Raw genomic sequence first — 15,264 nt, 5'->3', positions numbered from 1 at the left:
ATTGAAATCTGTGCACCACGTTGTCTAACCACCGTCTGGGGACATGGTGTGGGTGATTGAAATCTGTGCACCACGTTGTTTAACCACCATCTGGGGACATGGTGTGGGTGATTGAAATCTGTGCACCATGTTGTTGTCTAACCACCGTCTGGGGACATGGTGTGGGTGATTGAAATATGTGCACCACGTTGTCTAACCACCGTCTGGGGACATGGTGTGGGTGATTGAAATCTGTGCACCACGTTGTTTAACCACCATCTGGGGACATGGTGTGGGTGATTGAAATCTGTGCACCACGTTGTTGTCTAACCACTGTCTGGGGACATGGTGTGGGTGATTGAAATCTGTGCACCACGTTGTCTAACCACTGTCTGGGGACATGGTGTGGGACATGGTGTGGGTGATTGAAATATGTGCACCGCGTTGTCTAACCACCGTCTGGGGACATGGTGTGGGTGATTGAAATCTGTGCACCACACTGTCTAACCACCGTCTGGGGACATGGTGTGGGTGATTGAAATCTGTGCACCACGTTGTTGTCTAACCACTGTCTGGGGACATGGTGTGGGTGATTGAAATCTGTGCACCACGTTGTCTAACCACCGTCTGGGGACATGGTGTGGGTGATTGAAATCTGTGCACCACGTTGTTGTCTAACCACCGTCTGGGGACATGGTGTGGGTGATTGAAATCTGTGCACCACGTTGTTGTCTAACCACTGTCTGGGGACATGGTGTGGGTGATTGAAATCTGTGCACCACGTTGTCTAACCACTGTCTGGGGACATGGTGTGGGACATGGTGTGGGTGATTGAAATATGTGCACCGCATTGTCTAACCACCGTCTGGGGACATGGTGTGGGTGATTGAAATCTGTGCACCACATTGTCTAACCACCGTCTGGGGACATGGTGTGGGTGATTGAAATCTGTGCACCACGTTGTTGTCTAACCACTGTCTGGGGACATGGTGTGGGTGATTGAAATCTGTGCACCACGTTGTCTAACCACCGTCTGGGGACATGGTGTGGGTGATTGAAATCTGTGCACCACGTTGTTGTCTAACCACCGTCTGGGGACATGGTGTGGGTGATTGAAATCTGTGCACCACGTTGTTGTCTAACCACTGTCTGGGGACATGGTGTGGGTGATTGAAATCTGTGCACCACGTTGTCTAACCACCGTCTGGGGACATGGTGTGGGTGATTGAAATCTGTGCACCACGTTGTTGTCTAACCACCGTCTGGGGACATGGTGTGGGTGATTGAAATCTGTGCACCACGTTGTTGTCTAACCACCGTCTGGGGACATGGTGTGGGTGATTGAAATCTGTGCACCACGTTGTCTAACCACCGTCTGGGGACATGGTGTGGGTGATTGAAATCTGTGTACCACGTTGTCTAACCACCGTCTGGGGACATGGTGTGGGTGATTGAAATCTGTGCACCACGTTGTCTAACCACCGTCTGGGGACATGGTGTGGGTGATTGAAATCTGTGCACCACGTTGTCTAACCACCGTCTGGGGACATGGTGTGGGTGATTGAAATCTGTGCACCACGTTGTCTAACCACCGTCTGGGGACATGGTGTGGGTGATTGAAATCTGTGCACCACGTTGTCTAACCACCGTCTGGGGACATGGTGTGGGTGATTGAAATCTGTGCACCACGTTGTTGTCTAACCACCGTCTGGGGACATGGTGTGGGTGATTGAAATCTGTGCACCACGTTGTCTAACCACCATCTGGGGACATGGTGTGGGTGATTGAAATCTGTGCACCACGTTGTCTAACCACCATCTGGGGACATGGTGTGGGTGATTGAAATCTGTGCACCACGTTGTCTAACCACTGTCTGGGGACATGGTGTGGGTGATTGAAATCTGTGCACCACGTTGTTGTCTAACCACTGTCTGGGGACATGGTGTGGGTGATTGAAATCTGTGCACCACATTGTCTAACCACTGTCTGGGGACATGGTGTGGGTGATTGAAATCTGTGCACCACGTTGTTGTCTAACCACTGTCTGGGGACATGGTGTGTAACCGACTCCTTAGTGCTGCATTGTTAGTATACATCAATATGGCAATTTCTCAGTCTGTAATTACTCCCAACTGAACACACCAGGTTACACACGATCATTCATGTTTGCATGCATTCAATCTAATGTTTATGTTCTAAATAACATATTCTGTAAAACATAGTGCAATATCAACAAGCCTATGTGACTCCTGTTTTTCAGAAGAATAGTTGCTTTGTAATTACCATGCAAAAAATGGATAAAGATTGACCACAAAAATGTTGAGTGATCCACCCTTGAGTCGGTCTCTTGCACAGGTGTTAACATTTAGTACTGAAAAATATATTTAATTTCAAACCACTGGGCTATTTAAATACTACAGACAGTGTTTTTGCCAGAAAGAAATTTTTGGGTATGGCGCTATAGAATTGAATGCAACCATAATCAACAGGGGTATTGTGGACCTCCCCCAGAAAGAAAATGGGTTACATTTAGGGTTAGGGTTAGGGTTAAGAAATCATATAGTAATGATAAGTAATTAATTTTGTCAAAAACTTAATTTAAAAAAATAAAATCTACCAAAACATTTGGGTATGGTACCATACCCATTTTACCCTCGGCAGAAAGCCTGACAGAGGTCAACCTTCAAGTTGTAATCATCAAAGAAAGATTTGAAAAAAGCATTTCAGTATGTTACATTGTTGCCACCAGTGCAGCAGTAATTACGGTAATCATAATTAAAGTTTGTTTCGTTTAACGACACCACTAGAGCACATTGATTATAAATCATTGGCTATTTGATGTGAAACATTTGGTAATTCTGACATATAGTCTAAGAGAGGAAACCTGCTATATTTTTCCAATAGGATAACACATACCACAGCCTTTGATACAAGTTGTGGTTACTGGCTTTAGCAAGAAATAACCCAATAGGTCCACCAATGAGGATCGATTCTAGACAAACGGTGCACCAAGTCAGCGCTTACGATAAGTGTCCCGCTCCTTACAATAATATGTATCAACTGCTGTGCTGAATGTCGTCGTCTGGAGAATGTGCCTGTTAAAAATGCCTTGTAAAAGAGTAGCCTATGCGCCTGTTAAAAATGCCTTGTAAAAGAGTAGCCTATGCACCTGTTAAAAATGTCTTGTAAAAGAGTAGCCTATGCACCTGTTAAAAATGTCTTGTAAAAGAGTAGCCTATGTGCCTGTTAAAATGCCTTGTAAAAGAGTAGCCTATGCGCCTGTTAAAAATGCCTTGTAAAATAGTAGCATATGTGCCTGTTAAAAATGCCTTGTAAAAGAGTAGCCTATGTGGTCATTAGATTTCTTTTCCAAACTAAATCAGGAATCATTGCCTTGGATATGCAGACAAGTTGCTTGAACCTTTAATAGTAATCGGTGGTACAAACAGTAGTACCTGTCGCCAGATATGGGTGGGTATCAAAACACATGATTTCAACCCCTGTCAAGATTTATCTAGCTAATCAAACATATTTGTCTTGGCAGCTAGTTTTTCTGATTGTATCAGCATAATGAAGTGACATTGTGCCTTTTGTGAGTGGGCTGACAAGAGTAGCTGTTTGCTGAACATTGCACTGTAAATATTCCAAACATGTAACCTGTGATCGGGGGGGGGGGGGGGTCGGGGGGGGGTAACGGCATGTTTTAGACAATTCAGTAGCCACGTTGATATACGTCAGAGTTCAGCGACAAGGTAGTAATCCAGGTTGATGGGCCAATTGTATGGCAGGTGCTAGATGTTAATCCTGGTAAATACTTCTAACATATCTACCATATCTACAGATATATACTCTTCAAAAGAAGAAACGCAAAACCACATTGTCGTAACATTTGGAGAATTGATTTAATTATTGAATGGTGAGTCCGATAATTACCAAATGTTGCAGGATTGTTCACAATTCACTCTAGTCCATTGTGAGTAAGTGATAGGACACACCACCAAGGTCAAGGTCATCTGGAGTCAATACCGGGTGTGGCCTCCGCGTGTGTTGACAACTGCCTGGCACCGCCTGCCCATTGAAGCAACCAGAGTACGGATGACGTCCCGGGGGATGGTGGCCCACTCGGCCTGCAAGGCTGCTGCCAGCTCGGGCAGGGTCTGGGGCTGTGGTTGTCGCTGTCGGAGGCTTCGGTCCAACTCGTCCCATAGATGCTCAATTGGGTTCAAATCCGGTGATATCGATGGCCAAGGAAGGACATTAATGTTGTTGTTCTGTAGGAAAGCCGTTGTGAGACGTGCTGTGTGAGGCCTGGCGTTGTCATGTTGGAACACTGCGTTGGCGTTGGCCATAACTGGAACGATGTGTGGCCGGAGGATCTGGTCAATGTAGCCCTGTGCATTCAGGTTGCCCTGCACGTGGACCAGGTCAGTTCTGCCAGTGTGTGAGATGGCTGCCCACACCATGACACTACCCCCGCCAAATCTGTCAACTTCCTGCACGCAGTTTGCCGCATAACGTTCACCACGACGCCTATACACGCGACATCTTCCATCATGACGTCGGAGCAGAAATCGGGACTCGTCACTGAACCACATCTGTCTCCATCGCAGTTGAGGCCATTGTCGATGAATCTGGCACCACTGCAGTCGGAGTCGACGGTGTTGTGGTGTTAAGATGACACCTCGAATAAATTCCTACCTCACGTAGGCGGTTCCGTACGGTCTGGTTGGATATCCTGCGCAAACCTGGTATTGCTGCGGCTGTGGAGGTGGCAGTAGTCAATCGTTCCCGAAGGTGGCGTACCCGGATGTAGCGGTCCTGCCCGGTGGTAGTGACCCGTGGTCGACCGGATCTAGGGAGGTCACGTGTTGATCCATGTTGCTGGTAACGGTCCCACAGTCTGGAGATGGTGCTTGGGGACACATGGAATGCCCTGGCAACGGCCGTTCTGGATTCGCCTGTGTCTAGTCGGCCGATGGCATTGTTTCTCTGCGGTTCACTGAGACGTGGCATGTCCTGGATTGTCAACTGTCGGCCAGATACAGAGGCCAGGCAAGCGAACACCCTGCACTTTTATACTGTCGGTGTTCATGTTGCACGTGCAGACAACGCACGTGCAGTGGTGACATCGTTTGCACGTGGCTGCGTTTTTGTGAATATTCACATTTTGGAACTTTATTATACAGTAGCTGCGTTTTATTGAATGTAACCGTGGGAATGTGTTTGGGACATGCAATGACCTTATATTCACAAAGCATGAACCGGTAGGAAACATAAAATCAGAGTTATAACCCAATTGTACCCTTTTGCGTTTCTTTTTTTGAAGAGTATATATACAGTTATACTGCTTAGTTATCGCTGTCAGCAAATAGTCTGTGCAAACTGAGTCAGTTCTACAAAAAGCCCTGGAGTATTTTGGGGTCTACTATCAAGCGAACATTTTGTTTTCAAAATTTTGGTTAGCAATATATCTAGTCAATTAAGAAATGATTAGTAGCTAGCTTTCATGTTTCATGTAGCAGTCTGTGAAACTTTCATAGGAAATCACGATGCTATACTGAACAAACTATTCCCGGTGTAGCTGCAGCCTCCACTGGTGTTAACAGTTCATGCTTTTCATGCTGACATGACTCTTCATGTTTACATTGACACACCAGTCATCTGGATTGTCATCAAACAAACATAACTAATAGCAGACGGTTAAACATGTTTTGACTGATAAAACTGTTCACTTTCTCCTTTATTCTTCTTGTCTCCCTGTTCTAAAGTATATACAAATATTTATATTATGACATGTTAAATATACAATAATTTTACATTCTTCAACACTAAATGCATATCTTGTACTTTCTATGTTGACCAGTTCATATTTCAGTTGTATAATGTAGGGAAAGGTCTTTATCTAGGCTATGCCAGTTGACCAATCCCATCTGTTAATATGAACAAACATAAATGTTGTTTAAACCAAAATATTCATCAAGAGTTTTGTTGTGAGATATTTCATTGATCAAAAAAGAATCAAAAGGATTGCATAACAGGCAGAGTGCTCTTAGATCATACCATTAGTTTGTGTTTGTCGGTCTCTGACCATCTGTCTAGCTATCTAATTAACTAACTACATGTATTCGCCTATCTCTCACATATTTAATGTTCAATAAATATGTTGATTGTATTGCAGACGGCGTACTGCCATAACCGCAGATCTGATCCTGTGGATACACCTGGCTTTGATCAGCAGGTGAGATAAGTTTACAGTTATTTGATCAGCAGGTGAGATAAGTTTACAGTTATTTGATCAGCAGGTGAGATAAGTTTACAGTTATTTGATCAGCAGGTGAGATAAGTTTACAGTTATTTGATCAGCAGGTGAGATAAGTTTACAGTTATTTGATCAGCAGGTGAGATAAGTTTACAGTTATTTGATCAGCAGGTGAGATAAGTTTACAGTTATTTGATCAGCAGGTGAGATAAGTTTACAGTTACTTTGATCAGCAGGTGAGATAAGTTTACAATTACTTTGATCAGCAGGTGAGATACGTTTACAGTTACTTTGATCAACAGGTGAGATAAGTTTACAGTTATTTTGATCAGCAGGTGAGATAAGTTTACATAGTCTTATTCAACTTACTGTGCTAGCACAACAAATATGCTATTCAACCTGAGTCATACCTACACACTGCAGAATTCTCTCCCTTGCCGATATGCGCAATGCTATCCTTGCACGGGCTACCTGTAACTTCATTCTCAATTCTGCAGTCCACCTGTTAACACGTGTTAAGCTTTGGCAAAAAAATTTCTTTACTTGTAATTTTGTGTTGGTTTTTCGGTTGAACTTGACATACGGTTGGTAGTTGGGAATTCTGTGTTGAATTTACCATGTCTGACGCGAGTTCGTTGACAGCTCGCGCACGGAAAAGTTTGTGCGCGAGATGGTTGTCCATTTCCTTTACGACTTAAAGACACACACGTGTTGTGTCCGGACTGTCGGTCTTGTTCTCAAGACCGTCAGTGTGAGATCTGCGCCACGTGGTCTCCTGACCAGTGGGTTCAGTTCGGTTCACAGACTCAGGGTTCGGGTACCAGCGGACTTAGTGGGTAGGTCCCATAAGTCTGTAGACACTTCGAAAAGTGTCCGGAAAGGGGGGAAACACAAGGGTGTTTCTTCGTCGGTCCGTGTTACGAGTACAGTTACAGATACTTCAGGAGCGCGCACGCCCCCCCCCCCTCCCCCCCTTGCCTTCCCTCCTCCTGTCTTACTCGGCAAGCTGTTGACCAAAGTGGTCCAGGAACCTTGTCACGTGACGTTGATAGCTCCTCTGTGGGAGCCCTGGTTTCCACATCTCCTGTCACTGTTAGTGGCAGTCCCGTTCCGGTTACCAGTGTTGTCTGATCTACTCAGCCAGCGACTGAGTCAGACGGTGTGGCATCTGAAGCCGGATGTCTTCCAGCTTCACGCGTGGAGGTTATCAGGGCTTCCTTGCGACGCAGAGGTTTTTCGACAAGAATTGCACATCTCGTCTCTTCAGCAAAGCGCAAATCTACCGAGTCGGTTTATAAGTGTCACTGGCGTATGTGGGTTCGTTGGGCGAATGCACGGGATTTCGATCCCTTATCGCCTACTGTCAACGATTTAGCGGAGTACTTTCTGGCATTGGTCCAAGAAAGGAAACTTAAAGTCACGACAGTGAAAAGTCACAGAGCTGCGATTTTCACTACTCTTAAACAGTGTGGATGTCGTGACTTTTCTACGAACTTGGTGTTGCATGATTTACTTAAATCATTACAATCCACGATTGAACGACCTTCCATTATTCCAAAATGGAATGTCTTTCTGGTGTTACATGCTCTTAAGGGTGCGCCTTATGAGCCGTTTGCTAAGTCTTCATGCCTTGACGTGGAAGACTCTGTTTCTGGTTTCACTGGCAGCTTGTCGTCGGATCAGTGAGATACATGCTTTTTTTGCATGACTTGGTTGATTACAATTCGGACGGGTCTGTCATTTTACGTACTGACCCCTATCTTTGTTGCTAAAAACCAGTCTCCGGGGGAAGAGTTTCCACCTACTGTCATTCACAGTTTATCTTGTACACTGTCATCTGATAACTCGGATAGACTTCTTTGCCCAGTGAGAGCATTGAAGTATTATTTGGAGCGTACGAAAAACCGGCGGCAGGGTAAAAAGAGATTGTTTATTTCTTATACCATTAGGCCGGGTGATGTCACAAAAAATGCTTATTATAAAAGATATTATAAAGGTCATGAATGCAGGGGTTTGGAAAGGACGGCACACTTTTGACCGTTTCTATTTCCGGGATATGGCGGTTGGTCCTGACAGTACGCGTAGGATTCAGACAGTCATTGCGGCTCAACGTGTCGTGTCTGTGCGCAGGGCAACGGAAAGGGGTCGACCTCTTTTCCGTCCGACTGCCATCGATTCACGCTTCGGACATGTTTAACACTCCACCCTTTTCTGAGGGATGGGGTTTTTTGTAGTGTTGTCTACCGTTTTCTCTCCCTGGGGAGATGTTTTTCCTCCCTTTCATGGGGATGAGTTTTTCTTTTGGGAAGCCCCTTTTTATTCCCAAAAGTTTTTTGACTCCTTGTTACCGTATGTCATGGTTCGTCCTATCTCCATGTCATTACTTCAAAGGAGCTTTTTGGGTACGGGTAAGTCCTCTATATTCTTACCTCCTCCCTTTAATGTTGAATTCACGTGCTCTAACGGTGTCATTGCACGTCCGTTATAGCCTATTTGTTGTGCTAGCACAGTAAGTTGAATAAGACTATTAGAAAATTTGTTTCTAATTTTCATTATTATTCATACTTACCTAGTGCTAGCACAACAAACTATACCTCCCACCCACCCCTATGAAGCTTTCCCTCGGTGGGTTTGGGTGGACTTTGAACCGAGAATGAAGTTACAGGTAGCCCGTGCAAGGATAGCATTGCGCATATCCGGCAAGGGAGAGAATTCTGCAGTGTGTAGGTATGACTCAGGTTGAATAGCATATTTGTTGTGCTAGCACTAGGTAAGTATGAATAATAATGAAAATTAGAAACAAATTTTCTAAGTTACTTTGATCAGCAGGTGAGATAAGTTTACAGTTACTTTGATCAGCAGGTGAGATAAGTTTACAGTTACTTTGATCAGCAGGTGAGATAAGCTTAGTTACTTTGATCAGCAGGTGAGATAAGTTTACAGTTTCTTTATAAGTTTACAATTACTTTCATCAGTGAGTGAGATAAGTTTACAGTTACTTTGATCAGCAGGTGAGATATGTTTACAGTCACTTTGATCAGCAGGTGAGATAAGTTTACAGTTACTTTGATCAGCGGGTGAGATAAGTTTACAGTTACTTTGATCAGCAGGTGAGATAAGTTTACAGTTACTTTGATCAACAGGTGAGATAAGATTACAGTTACTTTGATCAGCGGGTGAGATAAGATTACAGTTACTTTGATCAGCGGGTGAGATAAGTTTACAGTAACTTTGATCAGCAGGTGAGATAAGTTTACAGTTACTTTGATCAGCAGGTGAGATAAGTTTACAGTTACTTTGATCAGCAGGTGAGATAAGTTTACAGTTACTTTGATCAACAGGTGAGATAAGATTACAGTTACTTTGATCAGCGGGTGAGATAAGATTAGTTACTTTGATCAGCAGGTGTGATAAGTTTACAGTTACTTTATAAGTTTACAGTTACTTTGATCAGTGAGTGAGATAAGTTTACAGTTACTTTGATCAGCGGGTGAGATAAGATTACAGTTACTTTGATCAGCGGGTGAGATAAGTTTACAGTAACTTTGATCAGCAGGTGAGATAAGTTTACAGTTACTTTGATCAGCAGGTGAGATAAGTTTACAGTTACTTTGATCAACAGGTGAGATAAGATTACAGTTACTTTGATCAGCGGGTGAGATAAGTTTACAGTTACTTTGATCAGCAGGTGTGATAAGTTTACAGTTACTTTGATCAACAGGTGAGATAAAATTACAGTTACTTTGATCAGCGCGTGAGATAAGATTACAGTTACTTTGATCAGCAGGCGAGATAAGTTTACAGTTACTTTGATCTGCGAGTGAGATAAGTTTACAGTTACTTTGATCAGCGGGTGAGATAAGATTACAGTTATGTCCATGTTTGTCTTTTACAGCCTTCGTTATCCTCTTGCCTACTGGAATTACACAATATAATAATAATATATAGGCATTTACTATATGTAGTGGCAGATCCAGCTATTTTGTAGGGGTGGGGGTCAAAAGTAAGGTTTAGAATCTAACATTAATGAAATGCTGAGTGACCAAGGTTCTGTATGTTTCTTTGGGGTGGGGGTCAAGAGTCCAGAAATATTGAATCATGAGAAGTTGGTGTTTAATATATGATAATATTTGTTTTGAAAAAGGATACGAAATGCTTTGTAGTTGTACACAAACAGATGATAAATAAGTAGAGGGTCTCTCTTTATCCTGACACGTGAATATTTGCTTAGACAAGCAGAATATATAGAGGTTATTACCAGAGTGTGTTTTGCTATTGGCAGTATCATATATTAGGAATCCAAATTATAATACATGAGCCTCTTGTGTCTTTTTGTGAACTGTATATGCAACCTTACCTTAGTTCCAGTCGCCCAGTACTCGATAGTCAATTGTGGTGTCATTTTGGATATCCTTACATACAAACAGAATGCTGGATAGCTTTTAATGTAAACTTGCTGTTAAATTGTTTTTGTTTAATTATAATTGGTTTAAACAATATTTATTCCCAATTATATAATGCTGGTTGGGGATTGGCCAACAAACAAAATGCCTATATCAAGGCCTCTCCTTACAATTTGAAAATGTAATTCAGGTTTACACAAGATGACAGACCAATGGTAAATTCCATGATTCCAAATCGTAAAGGCATATTCCCGAGGGCAAGTTCACAAATCTGCTTGCAACTCCAGGTCTACCAAGGATTATAAATAAAAGTAAACTTGATTACTACTGAGATGGAAAAGAAAAGGTGGATTATTTCTATAGTCACGTGACAACCCACCCCCCCCCCCCCCCCCCCACCCCTCATATGCCTTTAAGAGTGGGAACCAAAATATAAAATATAAATCATACATTTTAGATAAGATAATACATGGTCAATAATTCTCCATTACTATTACCGGTACCTAATACTTATATAACAAACATTATGTTTGGAAACATTGATATATTTGGGTATTGTTACCTACACATACTGATTATAATTAATGCATACATCAATTCTGTAACCTGATTAATTTACGTCTAATTTTCATCTAATTTGCAAAGTTTGCAAAATTCTGAAAGTATGTGATCTGAACAATATCACCTACTTTTATTACACTGGATACACTACCTATTATATGTTAAAACTGATTATCCAATGGACAAGTACAAATTTACAAAGCAGTATCTTAATTTAATGAATCAAGAACACCACTCTTGCAGTTTGATAAATAAATAAATAAACACTTTTTAGATGAGTGAAAATATTAAGATTTCTAGATGTACTTGTCTGGCGAAATATTTAAAAATTCTGCTTATTTTATTGCCACATTTGACAGTGTGCATAACTGTTTGTATAAAACTGATTCTATAGGCTGTGGGTATATTATGAAAATTGCCATGAGTTAACTTTTGGGACTGCCCAAACTTGGTATTCCATACCACCTACTGACTCGGTTTAATTAAACCTATATGTACGTGTGTATTTTCATGTTACAGAAACGGACATCACGGTTTCGAGAAGAGCTGGAATCTGCGGTGTGTCTGATGCCGATTGCAAGTTCTCCGCAGGACACAGACTTTCCTGTGAAGCGTGTCGTCGACTATTTCTCGGCCAGTCCAATCCGAGACACAAGACACGTGAGGGGGGACCTGTACCGACACGGCCCCCCTGTCAAGAGTTTGTGTAGCGACATTGACATCTGTGAACCGGTCCAGCTGGTTGGGGAAGACGATGAAAGTGGTTGTGGTTGCCACGGTGATGCCGCTGACAATGGTGCAGAGTTGTTTCCCTTGACTGACCTGGATATTGAGCAGATCGAGAGCCACTGAACTCAGGTGTAGAGTTTGATCTCAGGGATGTTGACCTGTCAAGTGAACGAGGATGGAAAAACAACTGTTAGCTGTTCAAACATAGCTAATTGTGAACTGTGTTCATACCAACAGTATAATCCAACATTATCGCGAGCTACATTGAATTTTTATTCCAACAGTATAATGAGCTCTGTTGAAATTAGCAGTATAATGAGCTCTGTTGAAATTAACAGTATAATGAGCTCTTTTGAAAGTAACAGTATAATGAGCTCTGTTGAAATTAACTACATGTGTATTAGCTTGAAGTTACCAGTATAAAGAGCTCTGTTGAAACAATAGAAACAGCTCTGTTGAAACAGTATAAAGAGCTTGGTTGAACTAACAGATGTGCTCCGTTGAAACTGACAGTATAATGTTAAAAAGTGTAAAACTTTGGACCATTTTCCCCCCTCCCATTTGCAGTGAACAAATGGCATAGTACATGGACATGAGTTGTCTGTCCTGCCTTGTTTGTTTTTGATAGCCTGCACAATGATTCTGATATGTTATATGTTCATGATTTCGACCAGCATTCCATTTGACTAGGTACATTGTTTTCTGCATAAGTGTGAATTTTGCTGATTTTTTTTTTTCATTATTGTTTTTTTTTAGAATATCAGGCATAGTGAGTGATAAAAACTAATTGCATGTTTTCTCCATAGTGTTAAAAATATTCAGAGTAGTTAGAATATCACTTGTTAAACCCCCCAGGAATATTATTTTCATCTCGGAAGAAATGTCACCATGTTAATGTGCCAGAAGTAATTGTCCATTACTCCTGCTTGACTTCAATGAGCACTTACTGGTTCATCATAGGGGGTTGCCCACCTGCATACATTTTGAAAAATATTTCCTGCCATTTAGTAAAGTACTAATAATATATCTGACAACACAAAATACCTGAAAAGAAGAGAGAGATGAGGGTCTTGTGTACTATTATTTAGATGAAATTAGGGGGTGAAACTTAACTAGGACATATATTTAAAGTCGAGTATACCGAAAATACTACTCGATATCGGTATTGGTTTTGTATTGATACCGAATACCACATCGATACAGAGGTAAATCATACCCAAAATATTGATACCAATTTAAAATCTGAAATTTCAATACCACCCAGCTCTAACCCAGATTACAAGGGTTTGTGGTGAACTTTATAACACTTCAGCAAGACTGCCTGTACAATATTTACATGTATTGTATTATCTATACAATATATATTGTGTAGATAGACTTGCTGATGTGCTGTAATGATTGCTACAAACCCTTGTCTCAGGTCACCTTGCATCTCTCCCCCAACATACTTCATCCCACCAGTAGGTGTTTCACCGAGAGTTGATTGTTAAGAAACATTACTGATAGTACAACTATCTGAAATAGATAGTTAAAACCTGTACTTAATATCATACATATATACTAGTCTAAAACCTGTACTTAAAATAATATATGCACTTAAAGACTCAAATATTTTGTTAAAATTCAAAGTGGTTTTTTTTAAAAATAACGATTGTCTTGCCTCGATAAATTAAAAAAGGTGCTGGTATAGACCGGGTCAAGTTTGGCATTTAGCTTCAACTTTAATTTTTTTCATCTAGCTTCATTTCTCATAAACTGTAAGTCCTAGATCAATGAAACTAGGTTTGTAGTTACTTCTGTGAATCATTAGTACACCCCCACCATGCATTCCCTTCCATTGAGACGTAATTTCAACAATCTTATTGGATTTTCTGGTATAATTTGTTTTGTCCACTTTTAAGACTTAAATGCATCTGAAGTAAACATGCAGTGAGCAGCATTTGTAAATTTGGCCCAAAGAATCGAAACCCTATCGTATATTTACAGTTGAAGCTATACAGCAAGCTAGATGTAATTTTAGGTCAGATAAAATTCCAAGAGAATGTGTTTTATGTTTTTGTTTTAAAATTATTCTATTATTACAGGATACGTCCACAAAGAAAAAGATAAAAAAAAAAAAATTCTTTTAGATTAAACTTCATTATAAATTTATTATGTGGTTTTATATATGTACATTAGTAAAAATGTTTAGACAAACTTAGAAAATACCATAACATGATTACCTACATTCTGATTATAGATTTTTTAAAATTCAGAATGTAAATTTATATTTGTATATTTGTTTTCATTGATCAGGTGTCTGATGCCTGTTATTGGATATTAGTGAGTAGTTCATACTAAGAGCTTCCCAATTATTTAAATGTTTACTAAGTTATAGAGTGTGTGGGTTAGAAATGGCTTCAGAAAGGTGTCCTGCAGTGTGTCTGCTGCTGGTGATTTGTGGTCCTACAAAATCCCACCATTACTGTTCTTCTCTTTTATGTACATCCGTCCATCTTAATTTTAGAACTAGCATATTTTTTTAGCTGCTTTTTTTTCATTTATTGATTTTAAAATGTGATAATATGTGTAGTTTTCATGGATTTACGTCACAGAATGGAATTGGTTTCTTTCCTCTTCTTGATTCAGTGTACAGCACACACATCCATAGTGTTTCATTCATAATTCATGTCATTCTGCCAAGCCTCAAAGTACAGTGGTCAAAGCTAGTTAGCTCAAACTAATTTTGCAGCTTGAAAGTGCATAGTCGTCGTAAAAACAACTGTACCATACTTTTGGCTTGGAGTAATAGTTTCTGGGATGAGTCATTTTATAGATGGTTTGTGTGGGTTGTGGAGTAAATATCACGTGAGTAGAGTTGAAAACTACTACTTGAAGCAGAAAACTAAGTAAACTAACTTTGAGCCAGAAATACCAGACAGTGTTGTAAGTACTGAGTGACTTTCAGTGTGATTTTGTGACTTGGAACAAAGGTGAAGCATGGCAGAAAATGTAACGAACTTCACAAAACACATCCATCAGTTACAGAAAAATTGGCTTGTTATACATTGAAAACCCTTGAAACTAACTCCAGATTCCCCCCCCCCCCCCCCCCCCCCATTTTTGCAGTGAAGTGTCCCCAACAACATTGTTTCTTGTTCATGTGTTCAAAATAGCACGTTTATACCTCGTTTATCTGCAAACAATATAAAAAATCCAAAATGCATGTAAACCTTTTTGAAATGACAGTGATGAATATTGAAAAAGTAAAGTAAGTAGTAAAAGCTGATAAGTTATGGAGAATCGATCGTCCACAAGTGACTGTAATAGGCTTCTATTGGAAGCACTGCCCAC

The 15,264-nt window shown here is 41.0% G+C and overlaps 1 protein-coding gene across 2 annotated transcripts in view; it reads left to right on the top strand.

Annotated features, from left to right (window-relative positions):
- LOC121383070 (protein FAM53A-like) overlaps nucleotides 1–14,082 on the top strand; it is a 107,682-nt gene extending 93,600 nt beyond the window's left edge. For both annotated transcript variants that reach the window (XM_041512840.1, XM_041512841.1), the window contains 2 exons: nucleotides 6,158–6,217; nucleotides 11,722–14,082. In XM_041512840.1, the coding sequence (XP_041368774.1) occupies nucleotides 6,158–6,217; nucleotides 11,722–12,054 (393 nt within the window). In that variant the 3' untranslated portion in view covers nucleotides 12,055–14,082. The remainder of the gene's footprint in view (nucleotides 1–6,157; nucleotides 6,218–11,721) is intronic.
- The last annotated feature ends 1,182 nt before the right edge of the window (nucleotides 14,083–15,264 follow it).

Source organism: Gigantopelta aegis, chromosome 10, assembly GCF_016097555.1.
Source record: "Gigantopelta aegis isolate Gae_Host chromosome 10, Gae_host_genome, whole genome shotgun sequence".
In the NCBI taxonomy this organism is placed as follows: Eukaryota; Metazoa; Mollusca; class Gastropoda; order Neomphalida; family Peltospiridae; genus Gigantopelta; species Gigantopelta aegis.
This window is presented reverse-complemented; position numbering and strand designations above follow the sequence as displayed.